The sequence below is a fragment of the Triturus cristatus genome, chromosome 7 (genome assembly GCF_964204655.1).
Source record: "Triturus cristatus chromosome 7, aTriCri1.1, whole genome shotgun sequence".
Taxonomy (NCBI): domain Eukaryota; kingdom Metazoa; phylum Chordata; class Amphibia; order Caudata; family Salamandridae; genus Triturus; species Triturus cristatus.
In genome coordinates, this window is record NC_140590.1 from 2,945,436 (window position 1) to 2,968,027 (window position 22,592).

At 47.7% G+C, this 22,592-nt stretch overlaps 1 protein-coding gene across 2 annotated transcripts in view; it reads right to left on the reverse strand.

The window, feature by feature from the left end:
• Nucleotides 1-8,088: 8,088 nt before the first annotated feature.
• Nucleotides 8,089-22,592, reverse strand: part of LOC146808665 (von Willebrand factor A domain-containing protein 7-like) — a 455,939-nt gene continuing 441,435 nt past the window's right edge. For both annotated transcript variants that reach the window (XM_085615458.1, XM_085615459.1), the window contains exon 17: nucleotides 8,089-9,060. In XM_085615458.1, the coding sequence (XP_085471584.1) occupies nucleotides 8,644-9,060 (417 nt within the window). In that variant the 3' untranslated portion in view covers nucleotides 8,089-8,643. The remainder of the gene's footprint in view (nucleotides 9,061-22,592) is intronic.

The window sequence follows — 22,592 nt, forward strand, 5'->3', positions numbered from 1 at the left end:
CCACATCACTTACACATATCACAAGCTCTCCCCACATCATCATATGATAATGCATACCACACGCTCTCGCCACATCATCATGGTATGACATGCACCACATACTCTCTCCACATCATCATGTGATAATGTACGCCACATGCACTCTTCAAATCATTATGTGATAAACCCACACCACATCATCTCACCACATCACTTACACATTTCACAAGCTCTCTCCACATCATCATGTGATAACACACCCCACATGCTCCATCGAGATCATTATGTGATTCCACACCACAAGATCCCACCACATCACTTACACAGCTCACATGCTCTCTCCACATCATCATGTGATAATGCACACCACGTGCTCTCCCCACATCACTAACACATATCACAAGCTGTCACTACATCATCATGGTATAACATGCACCACCTACTCTCTCCACGTCATCATGTAATAATGTACACCACATGCTCATTTCAAATCATTATGTGATAAGCCCACACCACATCATCTCACCACATCACTTACACATACCACATGCTCTCTCCACATCAGTGAGACATACCACATGCTTTCTCCACATCATCATGTTATAACACATACCACATGCTCTACCCACATCACCACTTTATGTTTCTCTGGTGCTCTTATTTATCGGCCTCCTGGTCAAAGTGCTAAATTCATTAATTCACTTAATGACTCTCTAAGTTACCTCATGCTCAAATATGCTAATTTTACGCTTTTAGGTGATTTTAATCTTCATTTAGAGGATAACACTGATTCTGGAATAGATAACTTCTCTCAAATATTAGACCTGTTTTCACTACAGCAAATAGTGCATGGCCCCACCCATCTGGCAGGTCATACCCTCGACGGAGTCTGTTCAAATTTACCTTGGCTTGCTGCTGATGCCCCTGTCCCCCTAATCTGGTCTGATCATGCTTTCATCCCCCTTAGACTTACTATGCCTCCAATGACACAGATTGTGAAAATCTTTAATGAGTCACAGCAAGGCCCCTCATGGACGCAGATGGTCAAAACTCCTAATTTATTGACGGTGGCCAAAAATGTTGCCCCGGTTTTAACAGGCAATACAGAGACTGATTCACACCTTTTTCAGTCCTGGCTCACTAACATCGGCAAGGCCATCATGCCCCTGGATATAAGGAGCAAGCCGTTAAAACCAAAAAATTTAAATACTCCCTGGTTTACGCCCAAACTGGCTCAAGCACGATTGCACTGCAGGCAAGTGGAGCGGCAGTGGAGAAAGGGATATATGGATAAACAAAAAAAATGTTTTAGGGAAGGTAGGAAAGCATATTTTTCCCAGGTTCAACTGGCAAAAAAGGAATTCTATACAAACAAAATCAACTCAGCCCAAGACAATCAGAAGTTGATTTTTCAAATTGTGAAATCTTTTACAGCACCGATGGCGGAGCAAAGAGAGTTGCCTGCCTCCCAGTCATTATGCGATCAGATCTCCCTGTTTTTCGAGGAAAAAATCCTCACAATTCAGAAACATTTTCCTGCCAGTAATTGCACCCTTGATTCCCCTCCGACGAGTAGCTCGACCTCCATTGTTGCATTTTCACCTGTATCGCTAGACATGACCCTCATGGCCATGAAAGAATGTAAATCTGGGTCTCCGTTGGATGCCTGTCCTCCTTCTGTCCTCCACAAATTGTCAGAGGTAGCAAACCCTTTGATCAATCAGATTGTCAATTCATCTCTTAGCTCGGGCATCGTCCCAGCAGACTGGAAGTTGGCACTGGTTAAACCGCAAAAAAAAAAACAACATATTGATTCAGCTGTGCTCTCCAATCTCCGCCCTATCTCACTTCTTCCAACCTTGGGTAAAATCACAGAAACTTTTGTCTTAAAGGAGCTTACAAAATTTCTGGAAGACCAACAGATTCTCCACCCATGCCAAGCTGGATTCCGGCCTAAACATTCTACGGAATCAGCTCTTATTGAAGTTTCTGATGCCCTGAAAATGATCGCAGACAGAGGTAGGAAGGGGGTATTGATTCTGCTAGATTTGTCAGCTGCATTCGACACGATCTCTCATGATATTCTTTTGAGGCGTCTCGAATGCAGCGGCATCTCGGGTATGGTGCTGAGATTGATTAAATCCTTCCTGACATCACGGAGACAGGCCATCACCCTTGGTCCTTTCCTCCCCTCTGAACGTCCCATTTTAGCAGGAGTCCCCCAAGGATCTTCCCTAAGCCCACTGCTTTTCAATGTCTATATGGCTCCCCTTATCACCCTGATCAGTTCCTTTGGGATTGAGGTTCTATCATATGCAGACGACACTCAAATGATTATCTCTTTGGATAACGACTCCACGCAAGCCGAAATTAATTTTAAAGCTTGTTTAACTGCGGTCCTCCAATGGATGTCGACTAATCATTTGAAGTGCAATACTGATAAAACAGAGATTCTCCCTATAGGGATCGGCACTTCTTTCCATCCGTCTAAGTGGTGGCCCGATGGGGCTACACCACCCCCTGAGGTGGTCAAGGTAGCCAAGAACCTAGGAGTCCAATTCGATAACTCCCTTTCCTTTCTCCCCCACACCAAAGCAGTCGCAGAAATGTGCTTCGGCTTAATCAAAACTCTAAAAAAATTCTTCAGGTTTCTTCCTTTGTCGTGCTAGAAAGTCCGTAGCAGTGGCCCTGATACTTTCTCGTATGGACTACTGTAACGGGCTATTGGCTGGAGCCAATAGATCAGTCTTAAAGAAGTTTCAGGTGGTACAACATGCTGCTGCCCGTCTGGTTCTTAAACTTCCCAGAAATTCCTCAGCATCTGCCGCCTTGAATAAACTCCATTGGCTCCCGGTCCACAAAAGAATTCTTTTTAAGATTCTTCTTATCACGTTTAGGGCAAAGATGAAGGTTGGTCCCAAATTTTTGTCGGCACGTGTCACCCCCTACACTACTACTAGGCCACTCAGATCCTCTTCGGCAAACCTTCTAAAACTACCCAACTACAGATATAAACTAAAAGGCGCAAGAACACTAGCCTTTTTGGGTGCCAGAGCATGGAATAAGTTGCCAACCCAGATCAAACTCTGAAATACTGAACTTTCAGTCAGGAAAGACCTCAAAACTTGGATCTATGGTATTTCGGACGACTGTTGTTTTGCTCTGATCTAATCACTCTCAGTAAGTTTATATTCTGTGTCTTCACTGCCGTCTGACGCTAGCGCCAAGATACTCCTCGCGGAGTGATAGTGCGCTCTATAAATACAAGCTCAAATCGAATCAAATAACACAGCACATACGCTCTACACATCATTGTATGATAACACACACCACATGCTCTCTCCACATCACCATGTGACAACACACACCCAATGCTCTCTCCACATTACCATGTGATAACACACACCCAATGCTCTCTCCACATCACCATGTGATAACACACACCCCATGCTCTCTCCAAGTCATGTGATAACGCACAACACATTCTCTCTCCACACTTACGTTTGGGTCCAAGCTCTTGCCTTTCAACACATAGAGCCCACCTTCAGGGAACATGCTGTCCTCTGATCTTTGAGGCAGTTCAGGCCAGGATTAATAAAGTGAAAGATTGCATTATTAGGACTAAACTGCCCCACAAGACCCTAGGCATGGAGTATGTGCAGCACATTCTGCTCTGTGGTTATTTGGCACAGAATGTGTGGATGTGGGCAGCACACACAGACCTGCTGATTGTGTTATGTGTGCAGCAGGGCAAACTGAGGCACCTCTAGATGTGCTTCTTGAGGAGCAGTGTGTGCCTCCAGGAGACCACAGAGTGCAAACAAGCATAGGTGCTTACATTGAAGGTATGACTGACAGGTAGTGCTGGTTGGCCGTACTTCAGCACTTCTAAGCGCTAGCACTGCCAGGTACGGAAGACCATGCACACTGTGTAATAAGAACAGACACAGACATAAAATAGAAGAATAGAGCTGCAGGCTGCTTTACTGAGGTGGACACAACACATTCACAGTTGCAACCTTCTTGAGCTGTTGCTTGCCCATCATTGATACAAATTTATATAAAACATTTGTTTGGCAGTTCACAAAACAGAACCCAATGCAGAGCACAAGACTTTATGCTTAAACATATGTAGGTATTCCTTAAAAGGGAAAATATGCACTTCAAATGCCTATCAGAGTCAGTGAAGGAAAGAGGCTGAGTCAAAGGAAGGCGGTCCAGGGACTTTCACCAACAAAGGAGCTGGAGTCTAAGCTGCCCTCATCTGTGCCTCCTGCTGTGTGGGCGGTGGAACACAGTCAGACCCAGTGATGCAGCATCCACTGGCTCAATATGGTGATACCACTGATGTCCCTGGCTGTCAGGGGACATGAAGTGGTGGCATACCCAGGCCCCGGGGTATGAAGCTCAGAGGTGGCATGCCCAGGCCCTGTGGTATCACACACAGGGTTCCCTTCTCCTGCACATCTAGGGGCCGATTCACAGAACTAATCTGAGACAAAATCCTAAACTTGTTACTTTTGTTATTCACAGAAGGCATTTAGTAGTAGTAAAGTTAGGATTTTGTCTTAAGTTAGGATTTTGTCTTAAGACCAAAACGTAAGACAAACTTAAGTTTAATTTAAGTTTAACTTAAGACAAAACTTAAGACAAAATCCTAACGTTACTGCTACTAAATGCCTTCTGAGAATACCGAAAGTAGTAAGTTTAGGATCTTGTCTCAGATTAGTTCTGTGAATCGGCCCGTAGTAATTAGCAAACCTGCCATCTTAATTAGCGTTGAGATTGCTTGGCCAAACTATCATATGTGTATGTAATCATGCCAGATGCCATGTTTTCTCTTTCAGTGAAACACATTTTTCTAAATCTATGGAAACAGCAGCTTATGGTACATGAGAAGAACAGAAGAAGAATACCCAGGGCTCCACACTAACATCTGAGGAGCCTTTTGAAAATGGTGTCTACGTCATAAACCATTGTGTGCTGTGCAGGGCGACGCATGGAAACCAATGGAGCCATGGAGCTGAGGCTCAAGCGGGAATCATTATAACTTCAGAATATGTCATAAACATATCAAAGGCGTTACCTGTAGGAATCCACCAACATGAACACATTCCAGACATTGATCCAGCACTCATGTATGAACTGATCTTTTAGAGATTAACCCAGACTCAGATACCAAGAGTCCCCATGAAGGGAAGCGCAGAAGAGGAGGGGGCGGTGATGGGGAGGTGCAGAAGAGGGGGGGGTGACCTTGTGATGGGGAGGTGCAGAAGAGGAGGGGGTGACCTGGTGATGGGGAGGTGCAGAAGAGGAGGAGGTGACCTGGTGATGGGGAGGTGCAGAAGAGGAGGGGTGACCTGGTGATGGGGAGGTGCAGAAGAGGAGGAGGGTGACCTGGTGATAGGGAGGTGCAGAAGAGGAGGGGTGACCTGGTGATAGGGAGGTGCAGAAGAGGAGGGGTGACCTGGTGATGGGGAGGTGCAGTAGAGGAGGAGGGTGACCTGGTGATGGGGAGGTGCAGAAGAGGAGGGGTGACCTGGTGATGGGGAGGTGCAGAAGAGGAGGGGGTGACCTGGTGATAGGGAGGTGCAGAAGAGGGGGGGGTGACCTTGTGATGGGGAGGTGCAGAAGAGGAGGGGTGACCTGGTGATGGGGAGGTGCAGAAGAGGAGGGGGTGACCTGGTGATGGGGAGGTGCAGAAGAGGAGGGGTGACCTGGTAATGGGGAGGTGCAGAAGAGGAGGGGGTGACCTGGTGATGGGGAGGTGCAGAAGAGGAGGGGGTGACCTGGTGATGGGGAGGTGCAGAAGAGGAGGGGGTGACCTGGTGATAGGGAGGTGCAGAAGAGGAGGGGTGACCTGGTGATGGGGAGGTGCAGAAGAGGAGGGGTGACCTGGTGATGGGGAGGTGCAGAAGAGGGTGACCTGGTGATGGGGAGGTGCAGAAGAGGAGGGGTGACCTGGTGATGGGGAGGTGCAGAAGAGGAGGAGGGTGACCTGGTGATAGGGAGGTGCAGAAGAGGAGGGGGTGACCTGGTGATGGGGAGGTGCAGAAGAGGAGGGGTGACCTGGTGATGGGGAGGTGCAGAAGAGGAGGGGGTGACCTGGTGATAGGGAGGTGCAGTAGAGGAGGAGGGGTGACCTGGTGATGGGGAGGTGCAGAAGAGGAGGTGGTGACCTGGTGATGGGGAGGTGCAGTAGAGGAGGAGGGTGACCTGGTGATGGGGAGGTGCAGAAGAGGAGGGGGTGACCTGGTGATGGGGAGGTGCAGACGAGGAGGGGGTGACCTGGTGATGGGGAGGTGCAGAAGAGGAGGGGGTGACCTGGTGATGGGGAGGTGCAGTAGAGGAGGAGGGTGACCTGGTGATGGGGAGGTGCAGAAGAGGAGGGGGTGACCTGGTGATGGGGAGGTGCAGACGAGGAGGGGGTGACCTGGTGATGGGGAGGTGCAGAAGAGGAGGGGTGACCTGGTGATGGGGAGGTGCAGAAGAGGAGGGGTGACCTGGTGATGGGGAGGTGCAGAAGAGGGTGACCTTGTGATGGGGAGGTGCAGATGAGGAGGGGGTGACCTTGTGATGGGGAGGTGCAGATGAGGAGGGGGTGACCTGGTGATAGGGAGGTGCAGAAGAGGAGGGGTGACCTGGTGATGGGGAGGTGCAGAAGAGGAGGGGTGACCTGGTGATGGGGAGGTGCAGAAGAGGAGGGGGTGACCTGGTGATAGGGAGGTGCAGAAGAGGGGGGGGTGACCTTGTGATGGGGAGGTGCAGAAGAGGAGGGGTGACCTGGTGATGGGGAGGTGCAGAAGAGGAGGGGGTGACCTGGTGATGGGGAGGTGCAGAAGAGGAGGGGTGACCTGGTAATGGGGAGGTGCAGAAGAGGAGGGGGTGACCTGGTGATGGGGAGGTGCAGAAGAGGAGGGGGTGACCTGGTGATGGGGAGGTGCAGAAGAGGAGGGGGTGACCTGGTGATAGGGAGGTGCAGAAGAGGAGGGGTGACCTGGTGATGGGGAGGTGCAGAAGAGGAGGGGTGACCTGGTGATGGGGAGGTGCAGAAGAGGGTGACCTGGTGATGGGGAGGTGCAGAAGAGGAGGGGTGACCTGGTGATGGGGAGGTGCAGAAGAGGAGGAGGGTGACCTGGTGATAGGGAGGTGCAGAAGAGGAGGGGGTGACCTGGTGATGGGGAGGTGCAGAAGAGGAGGGGTGACCTGGTGATGGGGAGGTGCAGAAGAGGAGGGGGTGACCTGGTGATAGGGAGGTGCAGTAGAGGAGGAGGGGTGACCTGGTGATGGGGAGGTGCAGAAGAGGAGGGGGTGACCTGGTGATGGGGAGGTGCAGTAGAGGAGGAGGGTGACCTGGTGATGGGGAGGTGCAGAAGAGGAGGGGGTGACCTGGTGATGGGGAGGTGCAGACGAGGAGGGGGTGACCTGGTGATGGGGAGGTGCAGAAGAGGAGGGGGTGACCTGGTGATGGGGAGGTGCAGTAGAGGAGGAGGGTGACCTGGTGATGGGGAGGTGCAGAAGAGGAGGGGGTGACCTGGTGATGGGGAGGTGCAGAAGAGGAGGGGGTGACCTGGTGATGGGGAGGTGCAGAAGAGGAGGGGGTGACCTGGTGATGGGGAGGTGCAGACGAGGAGGGGGTGACCTGGTGATGGGGAGGTGCAGTAGAGGAGGGGTGACCTGGTGATGGGGAGGTGCAGTAGAGGAGGAGGGTGACCTGGTGATGGGGAGGTGCAGAAGAGGAGGGGGTGACCTGGTGATGGGGAGGTGCAGAAGAGGAGGGGGTGACCTGGTGATAGGGAGGTGCAGTAGAGGAGGAGGGTGACCTGGAGATGGGGAGGTGCAGAAGAGGAGGGGGTGACCTGGTGATAGGGAGGTGCAGAAGAGGAGGGGTGACCTGGTGATGGGGAGGTGCAGAAGAGGAGGGGGTGACCTGGTGATGGGGAGGTGCAGAAGAGGAGGGGTGACCTGGTGATAGGGAGGTGCAGAAGAGGAGGAGGGTGACCTGGAGATGGGGAGGTGCAGAAGAGGAGGGGGTGACCTGGTGATAGGGAGGTGCAGAAGAGGAGGGGTGACCTGGTGATGGGGAGGTGCAGAAGAGGAGGGGGTGACCTGGTGATGGGGAGGTGCAGAAGAGGAGGGGGTGACCTGGTGATGGGGAGGTGCAGAAGAGGAGGGGGTGACCTGGTGACAGGGAGGTGCAGAAGAGGAGGAGGGTGACCTGGTGATGGGGAGGTGCAGAAGAGGAGGGGGTGACCTGGTGATAGGGAGGTGCAGAAGAGGAGGGGTGACCTGGTGATGGTGAGGTGCAGAAGAGGAGGGGTGACCTGGTGATGGTGAGGTGTAGAAGAGGAAGAGGAAGGGATAACCAGGTGATAGGGAGGCATCAGAAGGTTGAGAGGCATTTAACCATCTCCAAGAACAGATGGTGATCCATGAGAAATGTACTTGTGAGCCATATGTACAGCTATTGAGGTATCAGTGAAAATAAAGTGAAGTGTGTAGTGATAATGGCTCAAGGAAACATTTTGTGAGCTACAGAACTGGCCTGAAACACGGCTCAACGTCGAGATGGTCCAAGGATGAGGATACATCTCATGATGGCTTTTTAGAATGTCCTTTCCAAGACACGCCAGCTACACGATCACAGGGCTGATGCCTCATGTGTTAACTGAAGGGCATAATCTGGACTCCACACAACAGGAAGCTGGCCATCATCAGGACAGACGACGCAGAGGTCGCAGTGCTCGCAGAGTCTGCCTCTTTGCCAGAACTCTTAAACTCAAACTTCACCTCACACTTGCCCATATTGCCCACGGTGTCCACTGCGGTGATGTCCAACTCGTTGAAGCAGCAGGAGATGGTGTAGTTCACAGGGAGCGACTGCTTCTCAACCTTCTCCTGCTCCTTCAGGATCAGAGTCGAGTTGCGGAAGTTCCTGTAGATTCTCTCAATTCTGGTGCCATTGTCACTGATTGTGGCCTCAATGCTCCAGGACAGAGAACTGCAGTTTTCTTTAGCAATCATACTGCAGTTTTGCTTCAATGATGTGATGTTACAGAGTGGGGGATCGAAGTCCGTGACCTGTAAAAGTAAACAGGTGTGAGATTGTAGTAATTAACTACTGACAAGGTGTAGCAGTATACAAGATGTTATTCAACATCAAGTAAGGAGCTGCACATTGAGTACATCCAAGTAAGTTGGCTTTCCCCAGTCTTAACTGCCAATTGACCACCAACTTCAAATACCAACAGCACATCATGGAACCTGACATGTTGGACATTCGATAGAAAGCATGGAGCGCCAAGGGGCATATTTACAAGGGCATTATCGCCGCTTTAGCAGCACTTTTTGCCGCTAAAGCGGAGATAATTTCATCGCCCTATTAACAAGGCGGTGCTAACATGCATTAGCGCATGTTAGCAGCCGTTTTGGTATCGCCTTGCTTCGCATCGCTAATGAGATGCAAAGTAGGCGTACCTTTCAGGGAACAACATGAAAATATTCACTAACCGCACATCGCGGTGTTTACAAGCCGGGCCAGTACTCGCGTAGGGAAGAAAAAAAGCTGTGCTAACTGCGGATATCGGGGAAAACTAACGTCTACAAATATTTCGACTTAGCCATGTGCATAATGGGAGGTGGATTGTACGGTTACATCCACCTCTCCCTATTAACAACATGTCCATCAGTGCAGCTGTAATATTGCTGGTTTTCAGGCGATATTGATGAAAATCGCAGTATATCGCTGGATTTCACATCGCCTGTTTGGAAATTATTGCAAATACGCCGCTAACACGGCGATGTGAACCGGCGATATACGACGCTATTCAAAAACGCGCTAAGCGCGATTGGCGATGTTCAACGTGAATCGTTGATAATACGCCCTCGAGTCTCTTACACAGGGTGGATTCTCAAAACTCTGAACACAATGAAACAGTATGGTTAGATATAACACATCTTCCTTTCGCAACAGAATAATGCTTCTCTTAACAAAATAACACTTGTCTTCATGAAAAAATATCTCGTACCACAGTGTGGACTCTCAACGCTCTTAACGCAGTAAAACGACATGGTTAGAAATAATACAATACAATACATCTCCCCCTCCCTCTTTGCCCAAAATCAACAAACTAAAGTATACTACCACCTCAATATACAAAATATACATAGTTACACCTTAAAATCTTATGTCCTAAACCTAATAGGTTTCGTGATTATATGAGAACCCCTATGCACTCATTGAACATTTTGATCACTAGTAGAGGAATTAGACTCCTTATCTCTGGTAGTGGTTTCGGAGTCCTTATATCTCACTTTCACCACCCTTGAGAGATTCCACCATGGCCATCAGTAACTCTCAGAAATGTAATCAATTTTCACTGGATCACCCAATTTGTTTTTCACTTTTTGTACATGAGTAGCTGATATAATTTGCACTACATCTCCAACATGCACCACTACGTTTTTCACACTTTTCTTTGATCATGCCAACATTTCTGCTGATTTTGAATATGACGGACATTCTCCTTAGCCAATATCTTGAAATTTTCCACATTAGATTCATTCTTCAACCATTTGGCCATCCAACCTGGATGAAAAGTGGTATTGGCTTTTCTACTTCTTAACAACTCAAAAGGAGAAAACTTGGTTGTTGAATGAGGCATGGTCCTATAGAACCAGAGCATACTCCTCACAGATTTGACAATGTCATGGTTACCACCTTTTGCATACTTGAGACACTCCCTCACAACTCGGTTTATCCTTTCAACAAGACCATCAGTTTGGGGTGGTATAAGGAACTCATGTGATGTTTTATACCATATGATTAAGGACAATCAGAAATTCTATAATAAATTTGATGCCATTGTCAGGAATTAGAGTTTCTGAAATCGCTTCCCTCAGAAACATTTCTAAAATGAATTCCACCACAGAGCAAGCATTATGGTGTCTTACAAATTGAAGTTCCGGCCACTTAGAACAGTAATCCATCAGTGGCAAAAAATGTGGTACGAATTATAGGGATCCATAACATCAACCCCTAATTTTACCCAAGGTCTCAACGGAACTTCAACGGGCGTCAAAGGAGGAATGGCTACTTTCAAACTTTTGTCAACTGATGCACACACACAACACCCTTCCACCACCTCGTTATTATCAGCATCCATCTTAGGCCACCCAAAAGAATCACAAATGCGCCTTTTTATGAGGGTAGAACCATATCCCTCATGTGCATTGTTGATTATGCCGCTTCTTAACTTGAGTGGTGGAATTAATTTATCTGACCTAAGTAGCATACCATCTTCCATGAAAAGCTGCTCCTTACAATCCTTACAAAAGAGCAGAAGCATTAGAGGTAACACTTTATCCCTTGGCCAACAATTTTTGACAAGCTCCAATACTTGTTGTAACACCTGACCCTCCATTAGAGAAACTCTGCACGCTTCTTCAGAACACACACCTAATTTAGGAACTTTGCTAGACGGTACCAAATACTTTTCAAAATTGTCATCCATAATTTCTACCAACACAGCCTCATCCTCATGGTTACCTTAACATGGGAACCATTAAAGAAAATCAGCTCTAACAATCTTGCTCCCAGAAATGTGTACCACCTCAAACTGAAATTATATAAGTTTACTATATAACCTTAAAATCCTTGGTTCCCAACATTTACTACCACCTACACCCAAGATAGGCACAAAAGGTTTGTGATCAGCTTGTAGACGAAAGGCTTGCCCCAGACATAACAGCAGAACTTTTCAATCGCCAACCAACACACAGGCAATTCTTTTACGATCACCAAATACTGCAATTTGGCATCACGTAACACCCTTGAGGTGAAAGCATTGGTATATTCTGAATCACCTTCTTTTGAGTGAGTACCACTCCTAACCATACTTTGCTAGAATCAATCGTGATGCAGCATGGTACTGAGGGATCAAGCGGCTTTAGAGCGTTACTCTCACTGAACTGAGCTTTTTGATATGTGAAGGCTTCAGATCACCCTCAAGCCACTGAGACACAATGTACGCTGATCACCACTGCACCTTCTTGGTACAGAATGAACGCTGATCCCCACTGCACGTTCTTGGTACAGAATGAACGCTGATCACCACTGCACCTTCTTGGTACAGAATGAACGCTGATCCTCACTGCACGTTCTTGGCACATAATGTACGCTGATCCTCTCTGCACGTTCTTGGTACATAATGAACGCTGATCCTCACTGCACGTTCTTGGTACATAATGTACGCTGATCACCACTGCACCTTCTTGGTACATAATGTACGCTGATCACCACTGCACCTTATTGGTACACAATGTACGCTGATCACCACTGCACGTTCTTGGTACATAATGTACGCTGATCACCACTGCACCTTCTTGGTACATAATGTACGCTGATCCCCACTGCACATTCTTGGTACAGAATGAACGCTGATCCTCACTGCACGTTCTTGGCACATAATGTACGCTGATCCTCTCTGCACGTTCTTGGTACATAATGAACGCTGATCCTCACTGCACGTTCTTGGTACATAATGTACGCTGATCACCACTGCACCTTCTTGGTACATAATGTACGCTGATCACCACTGCACCTTATTGGTACACAATGTACGCTGATCCCCACTGCACGTTCTTGGTACATAATGTACGCTGATCACCACTGCACCTTCTTGGTACATAATGTACGCTGATCCCCACTGCACATTCTTGGTACATAATGTACGCTGATCCTCACTGCACGTTCTTGGTACATAATGAACGCTGATCCTCACTGCACGTTCTTGGTACATAATGAACGCTGATCACCACTGCACCTTCTTGGTACATAATGTACGCTGATCACCACTGCACCTTATTGGTACACAATGTACGCTGATCACCACTGCACGTTCTTGGTACATAGTGTACGCTGATCACCACTGCACCTTCTTGGTACATAATGTACGCTGATCCTCTCTGCACGTTCTTGGTACATAATGTACGCTGATCCCCTCTGCACGTTCTTGGTATATAATGTACGCTGATCCCCTCTGCACGTTCTTGGCATATAATGTACGCTGATCCCCACTGCACGTTCTTGGTACATAATGTACACTGATCCCCACTGCACGTTCCTGGTACATAATGTACGCTGATCCCCACTGCACCTTCTTGGTACATAATGTACGCTGATCCTCACTGCACCTTCTTGGTACATAATGTACGCTGATCCCCACTGCACGTTCTTGGTACATAATGTACGCTGATCCCCTCTGCACGTTCTTGGTACATAATGTACGCTGATCACCAATGCACGATCTTGGTACATAATGTATGCTGATCCTCACTGCACCTTCTTGGTACATAATGTACACTGATCCCCACTGCACGTTCTTGGTACATAATGTACGCTGATCCTTACTGCACCTTCTTGGTACATAATGTACGCTGATCCTCACTGCACCTTCTTGGTACATAATGTACGCTGATCCCCACTGCACGTTCTTGGTACATAATGTACGCTGATCCTCACTGCAACTTCTTGGTACATAATGTACGCTGATCCCCACTGCACGTTCTTGGTACATAATGTACGCTGATCCCCACTGCACGTTCTTGGTACATATTGTACGCTGATCCAAACTGCACGTTCTTGGTACATAATGTACGCTGATCCTCACCGCACGTTCTTGGTACATAATGTACGCTGATCCCCACTGCACGTTTTTGGTACTTAATGTACACAATGTGTGGTGATTCTCCCTGCACTGCATTGGGACACAATGTAACTGATCCTCAATGCACAGATTTGCTATGCAATGCACTCTAATCCTCACTGCATAGTACTGGGACACAATGTACACCAATCCTCACTGCAAGGGTTTTGGTATGCAATGTACGCGAATCCTCACTGTACGGTACTAGGACACATTGTACACTGGCCCACACTGCCTGTACTGGGACACAATATATGCTGATCGTCATAGCACTGTACTGGAAAGACAATGTCAACTAGTCCACACTGCATGGTGATGGTAAGTATGGTACCCTGATCCACACTGCTCTGTACTGGGACACAATGTGGTGGAGTTGCTTATGAAAGTGACGCAACTCCAGCAATGCGCTATAACAGATGGGTGACTCCCATTCAAAAAGCCCTGCTTCTTTCCTTATGCCTGGTCTGAGCAGGCGCAGGGATTTTGACGCAGTGAAGGCGTAGAGTGACGCAGTGAAATGTTGTAAATTTCACTCTGTCTGCTCTACATGGCTTTTTCCATGGGGACGCCCACCCTGCATACATTATACCTGATGCAGGTTTAATGTGGTGCAGGGTTTTACAACGTGACGCATCTGCCAAGATGCGTCATGTTGTAAATGGGCTGCAACGTATCGCATTGTTTAAGCTGCGTCACAAAAAATTATGCCCTGGCTGTGCACAAGTGTCACAAGGGGCTTATAAATCTGCCCCTTGGACTCAATGTACACTAGTCTCCAATGCACAGTGCTGGGATATAATGTACACTGCCCCTCACTGCATGGGATTGGGACACAATGTATACTGATCCTCCCCGTAATGTACTTGGATGCAATGTACATTGGTCCACACTGCACGGTGAAGAAACATTGTACGCTGATTCTCACTGCACAGTACAGGTTCACAATGAACACTGGCCCTCACTGCATGGTTCTTGGACACAATGTACACTAGCCCTCACTGTACAGTACTGAAACACAATTTACCCTGGCCCTCACTGCATGGTACTGTGACACAATGTACGCTGATCCTCAGTCTACAGTACTGGAACACAATGTACACTAGCTCTCACTGAATGGTTCTGGGACACAATGTACACTAGCCCTCACTGCATGGTACTGGGACACAATGTATGCGGATCCTCACTGTACAGTACTGGAACACAATGTATGCTGATCCTCACTGTACAGTACATGAACACATTGTACACTAGCCCTCACTGCATGGTACTGGGACACAATGTACATGGATCCTTACTGCAGGGTACTGAAAGACAATGTAAACTGGTCCTCACTGCACTGTACTGAGAAACAATGTAGGCTATTCCCCATTACACAGTACTGAGACACAATTTACACTGGCCCTCACTGCATGTTTCTTGGACACAATGTACACTAGCTCTCACTGAATGGTTCTGGGACACAATGTACACTAGCTCTCACTGAATGGTTCTGGGACACAATGTACACTAGCCCTCACTGTACAGTACTGAAACACAATTTACACTGGCCCTCACTGCATGGTACTGTGACACAATGCACGCTGATCCTCAGTCTACAGTACTGGAACACAATGTACACTAGCTCTCACTGAATGGTTCTGGGACACAATGTACACTAGCCCTCACTGCATGGTACTGGGACACAATGTATGCGGATCCTCACTGTACAGTACTGGAACACAATGTATGCTGATCCTCACTGTACAGTACAGGAACACATTGTACACTAGCCCTCACTGCATGGTACTGGGACACAATGTACATGGATCCTTACTGCAGGGTACTGAAAGACAATGTAAACTGGTCATCACTGCACTGTACTGAGAAACAATGTATGCTATTCCCCACTGCACAGTACTGGGACACAATTTACACTGGCCCTCACTGCACGGTACCGGGACACAGTGAATGCTGATTCTCACTGCACGGTACTGGGACACAATGTACAAGTTCCCTCACTGTACGGTACTGGGACACAATGTATGCTGGTACTCACTGCAAGTTACTTGGGCACAATGTACACTAGTCCTCACTGCATGGCGCTGGGACACAATGTACACTGCCCCTCACTGCATGGTATTGGGACACAATGTACACTGATCCTCAATGCACAGTACATGGTCACAATGAACACTTGCCCTCACTGCATGGTACAGTGACACAATGTACACTGATCGTCACTGCCCCGTACCTTGACACAATGAACGCTGGTCCTCAGTGCACAGTACCGTGACACAATGTACGCTGATCCTCATGGCATAGTACTGTGGCAAAATGTATGCTGACCTTCCCTGCTCTGTACTGCGACACAATGTACACTGATCCTCAATGCACCGTACCTTGACACAATGTAGGCTGATCCTCACTGCACCGTACTGTGACACAATGAATGCTTATCCTCACTGCACGGTACCGGGACACAATATACACTGGTCCTCACTGAACTGTTCTGAGAAACAATGTAGGCTATTCCCCACTACAAGGTACTGGGACACAATTTACACTGGCCCTCACTGCACGGTACCGGGACACAATGAATGCTGATTCTCACTGCACGGTACCGGGACACAATGTACACTGATCCTCACTGCACCGTACCATGACACAATGTAGACTGGCCCTCACCGCACAGTACTGGGACACAATCTACGCTGATCCTCACTGCACAGTACTTGGACACAATATACAATGGTCCTCACTGCACGGTACTGGGATACATTTTATGCTGGTCCTCATTGCAAGTTACTTGGGCACAATGTACTCTAGTCCTCACTGCACAGTGCTGGGATATAATGTACACTGCCCCTCACTGCATTGGATTGGGACACAATGTATACTGATCTTCCCCGTAATGTACTTAGATGCAATGTACACTGGTCCTCACTGCACGGTGAAGAAACATTGTACACTGGTCCTCACTGCACAGTACAGGGTCACAATGAACACTGACCCTCACTGCACCGTATTGAGAAACAATGTAGGTTATTTCCCACTTGTTAGATTTGGGGGTCTCTAGTTGGCATAGGTAGGTACCTGTGACAAATAGGGACCCTTGCGTCTAGTCAGGGTAAGGGGATACACTCCTAAAATAACCCCTGCTCACCCACTTGGTAGCTTGGCACGAGCAGGCAAGCTTATCTCAGAGGCAGTGTGTAAAGCATTTGTGAACACACACAGTAATACAGTGACAACACTACAAATGGACACCACACAGGTTGTATTATAAAAATAAGTATTTTTATATAGACTTAACACAAGACCAGATGACAAAAATCCACAATACTGTACTCAAAAATAGTCTCTTAAATGTTATAAAATAGCTCAGTTCTCTCAAGTTGTAAATGCGACACTTTACTCTCAATGTACCTTAGATGCGTCGCACAAAGAAACCAAAAGGGTTGCAGGGAAGGTTCCTTACTGCTACGCAGGGGAGTTGATGCTCGCTTCCTTACTGTGTGGGGAGTTGATGCGTCAGTTTCTTACTGCTCTCCGGTGCGATGCAATACGTTGGCACCTCAATGCGCTAGTCTTCTCCGGTGCGATGCGACAAAATGGCGTCTTGGTTGCGATGCCACAACGTTGGTGTGATGCAACACGCCCGACGGCCGTGCGGCGACTCGATGATATTTGGAGCCGCGACAGGCCCTGCGACACGCTTCTCCGGTGGTGAGACGATGACCTCTGTGGCAGCGTCCCACTTCTCCAGCGATGCGCTACGCTTCGGCGATGCGATGATGACAGGGGCAGTGGCGGCTCGCTTCCTCGGCGATGCGATGACAGCGCCTGCAGCGGCGACACGCTTCTCGTTGTTGCATCGCGCTTCCAGCTCCCAGCAACACACAGTCTCTCAGAAGCCCCAGCACAACAGCAGGCACTTCAGTTCCCAGCAAGGGAATTCAGGGGGGGAGCTGGTTGGTGAAGTCTTGTATCCCTGAGACTTCAGGCAGGAGGCAAGCTCTAGTTCAAGCCCTTGGAGATTCGTCTTCAAGTTCACAGAAAACACACTCAGTCCTTTCCACCTTTCTTTGGCAATGAAACAACCACTGCAGGCCAACCCCCAAACACACAGCACATGGGTAGTCTCCTCCTTCAGCTTCCTGGTTCTTCTCCTCAGCAAAGGTTCGTCTTGATTCCCAGAAGTGATCTAAAGTCTTGGGGTTTGGGTCCCAATATTTATACTCCTTTTCCCTTTGTTCTCTGAAGGCAGAGAGGCCTTTACCTAGTCCAAACCAGTTCTGGTCAGTCCTGGAGCACTTTGTTGACATGTCTCCTTCTTTCCTTTCACAGTGCAAGGCAGGAACATCAGACACACCACAGGAGGTGGAGCCAGCATTGTGGAGGGAAGGCCCAGCCCTATTCAGGTCCCAGGTGCAACACTTCCATCCCATCTAGATGCAGATCTCTCTATTCACCACTGGGCTGCCTCACCCTGGGCCCGATTCACAGAACAAACTTAAGACAAAATCCTAAACTTAGTACCATTTTGGTATTCACAGAATGAACTTACTACTTTTGCGATTCACAGAATAAACTTACTACTTTTGCTATTCACAGAATGGATTTACGACTACTAACTTTACGTCCGTACTCGGGCCGGAAATTCCGGCCCGGAGGTGGAGCTTCCGGCCCGGAGGCGGAGCTACCGGCCTGGAGGCGGAGCTTCCGGCCCGGAGGCGGAGCTTCCGGCCCGGAGGTGGGGATTCTGGCCAGTGGCGGAGATTTAGCCATGGCCAAAATCTCCACCTCTGGGCCGGAAGCTCCGCCTCCGGGCCGGAATTTCCGGCCCGAGTGCAGACGTAAAGTTAGTAGTCGTAAATCCATTCTGTGAATAGCAAAAGTAGTAAGTTTATTCTGTGAATCGCAAAAGTAGTAAGTTCATTCTGTGACTACCAGAAGTAGTAAGTGCATTCTGTGAATACCAAAATGGTACTAAGTTTAGGATTTAGTCTTAAGTTAATTCTGTGAATCGGGCCCCCTGTCTCCTGGAATCCCACAGCCCTGTCACTCAAACTCCAGACAAGGAATACACAACCTAGCAGAGGCAGTTTTAGATGGTTAGACATGAAAATGCCTACTTTCTAAAAGTGGCATTTTCAAACCCAGAATGTTAAAACCAACTTCACTAAAAGATGTATTTTATCATTCTGAGTTCAGGCATACTAAACTCGAATTTCTACCATGTTCCCTGAGTCAGTTAGGATTATAAAATGTAATAACCAAACTGCCCATTCTGGCCTATGGAGAACAGGTAGCCTTGCAATAGTGAAAAACGAAAATGGCTGTAATTCACTATTAGGACATGCCACTCACACCAGGGCATGTCCTACCTTTTATCTACAATGCACCCTGCCCTTGGGCCTACCATAGGGGTGACTAATATGTATAAAGGGGATGGTTTAGGGACTGGCAAGTGGACACACTTGCCCAGTCAGCATGGCAGTACCAGACTGCACACAGGCTCTGCCATGGCAGACCTGAGACACACTTTACAAGCTGCTCCGGTGGGTGGCACAATCAGTGCTGCAAGCCCACCAGCAGCATTGGTTACAAGCCCTGGGCACACGCAGTGCACTGTACTAGGGTCTGACAAGTAAACCAATCAAGCCAATCATGGAGTCACTAATCCATACATCAATTTACCACAGGGAGCACTTGCAATGTGGCACTGAACAGCAGTGGCACAGTGCCCAAAGCATCTATAACCAGCAAAAACATATGAGGCAACAGCAAAAAATAGAAGGGAGACCCACGCCAATGGTGCCAGGTCTAACACCACTACACAGTACTGGAACAAAATATACACTGGTCCTCACTGTATGGAACTGGGAAACAAGGTACGCTGATCCTCACTGCACAGTACTGGAACACAATGTACACTAGCCCTCACTGCACTGTACTGAGAAACAATGTTCAGTAGTCCTCACTGAATGTCACTGGGACACAATTACAATGGTCCTCACTGCACGGTACAGGGACACAATGAACACTTGCCCACATGCATAGTACAGTGACACAATGTACACGGATCCTCACTGCACAGTACAGTGTCACAATGAACACAATCTCTCACTGCACCGTACTGAGAAACAATGTAGGCTATTCCACACTACATGGTACTGGGACACAATTTACACAATTTACCTGTACTGTGCAGTGAGGATCCGGCTTCAGAAAAACCCACAGCACAGAAACCGCACTCCTCGCTGCAACAGACAACATCCGCTCCCTCTTGGACAGGGGGGAGACAGTATCCCTCATCGTCCTCGACCTCTCAGCTGCCTTTGACACAGTCTCTCACTGCACCCTAACATGCAGACTTTACGACGCAGGGATCCGGGACAAGGCCCTCGACTGGAACCACTCTGTCCTTTCCGGCAGAACACAGCTGGTCAGACTCCCTCCTTTCCTCTCTGACCTACATCAACCACCTGCGGAGTCAACCAGGGATCCTGCCTCAGCCCCACACTGTTCAATGTCTACATGGCTCTGCTCACCCCCGACGTCAGAACCCACGGACTCAACATTGTTTCATACGCAGACGACACCCAACTCATCCTCTCCCTATCCAACGAACCCAACACAGCCAAACACAACTTTCAAAAAGGCATGGAAGCTGTGGCCCAATGGATGAAAATTAGCTGCCTACAATTCAACACTGACAACACAGAAGTACTCATCATGGGCCCACACCCCGATGCCTAGAACAACACCTGGTTGCCCCCCGCTCTCAGAAGCCCACCCTCCCCCATGAACCCCGCACACAACCTCGGAATCATCCTGGACTCCAAACTCAAAATGGACTGCCAGATGAACTCCGTCGCATCCTCCTACTTCCACACCCTCTACGATCTGCCCAGCTCTCCTACGCTGTGGTCCCCCACACCAGAAAGACCAGATTGGGAGGAGGCCGCTCCTTCTCCTTCCTCGGGGCCAGAGCCTGGAACGCCCTACCGCTCCACCTCAGACAGACAACATCACTCATCTTCACAAGAAACCTCAAAACATGGCTCTTCGAAATACCTCCTCCTTGATGGACTGGATCCTGCACATCCCCACCTCCCCCGCTCCTTGAGACCCTTACGGCCTCACTGAATGGTATTGGGACACAATGTACAATGGTCCTCACTAAACGGTACTGGGGTGCAATACACTGATTCTCACAGTATGGTACTGGGACAAAATGTATACTGGTCCTCACGACACAGTACTGGGACACATTGTACACAGATCCAGACTGCAAGGAACTGTGACTTACTGTGCACATAACCACATTGCATGATGCTGTGACATACTATACACAGATCCTTACTGCACAGTACTGGAATACAATGTACAGATCCTCACCGCACAATACTGGGATGCAATGTATGCTAATCCACAATGCACAGTTTAACTGTGCACACTCTACACAGATATATACTCCATAGTTTAACCGTGCACATTGTACACAGAGTCATATTCCATATTTCAATGTGCACACTGTACACAGTCATACTCCATAGTTTAACGGTGCACACTGTACACAGATTCATACTCTATAGTTTAATGGTGCACATATTTTTTTATTGCTTTCTTCTCTTGTTTCACATATGTTACAACTACATTTCACAAATCATATCCAGTCATTACATTTGCCACAGGCATATTCATTTATCACCTTGGTATATCCCTGTCATTTACAGTGTCAAGGATTCTCGTGTCACTTCAAATGTCCTTGAGTCTTCCGAGGTCTTGTAGCTGTCGCATTTCCTGACTATACTTGTTGTGCACACTAAACACAGTTAATACACCATAGTTTAATGGTGCACACTGTACACAGATTCATACTCCCTAGTTTGTGGTGCACACTGTACACAGATTACTACTCTGTATTTTAATGGTGCACACTTACACAGATTCATACGCCATAGTTTAATGGTGTACACTGCACACAGATCCTCACTGCACAGCTTAATGGTGCAAACTGTGCACAGATTCATACTCCATAGTTTAATGACGCACACTGTACGGAGATTATACTCTATAGTTCAATGATGCACACACAGATTCATACTCAATAGTTTTGTGGCGCAAACTACACAGATTCATACTCCATAGTCTAATAGCGCATACTCTACACAGCTTCATACTCCATAGATTAATGGTGCACACTGTAAACAGATTTAACCATCATAGCTTAATGATACACAGACAGATTCATACTCTATTGGTTAATGGTGCACACTGCACACAGATAATATTGCACAGAATAATGGTGCACAATGTACACAGATTCATACTCCATAGTTTAATAGTGCACACTGTACACAAAATCATACTCCATGGTTTATTGGCACACAAATTACACAGATTCATACTGAATAGTTTAATGGTATACACACAGGTTCATACTCAATAGTTTATTGGCGCACACTACACAGATTCATACTTCATAGTTTAATAGTGCACACTGTACAAGATAATACTGCATAGTCTACTAGTGTGCACTGTAAACAAAGAATACGCCATAGTTTAACGGTGCACAATGTACATAAATAATACGCCATAGTTTAATAGTGTACACTTTACACAAATTCATACACAATAGTTTAGTGACACGCACTGTACAAAGGTTCATACTCCATAGTATAATGGCGCACACTACACAGATTCATTCTCCATAGTTGAATGATGCACAATGTACACAGATTCATACTCCATAGCTTAATGGCACATACTGAAAACAGATTCAACCACAATAGTTTAATAAAGCACACACAAATTTCATGTGTACTGTAATAGTGCACACAGTACACAGATAATATTCCACAGTTTAATTGTGCACACTACACAGATTCATACTCCATAGCTTAATGGAGTGCACTGTAC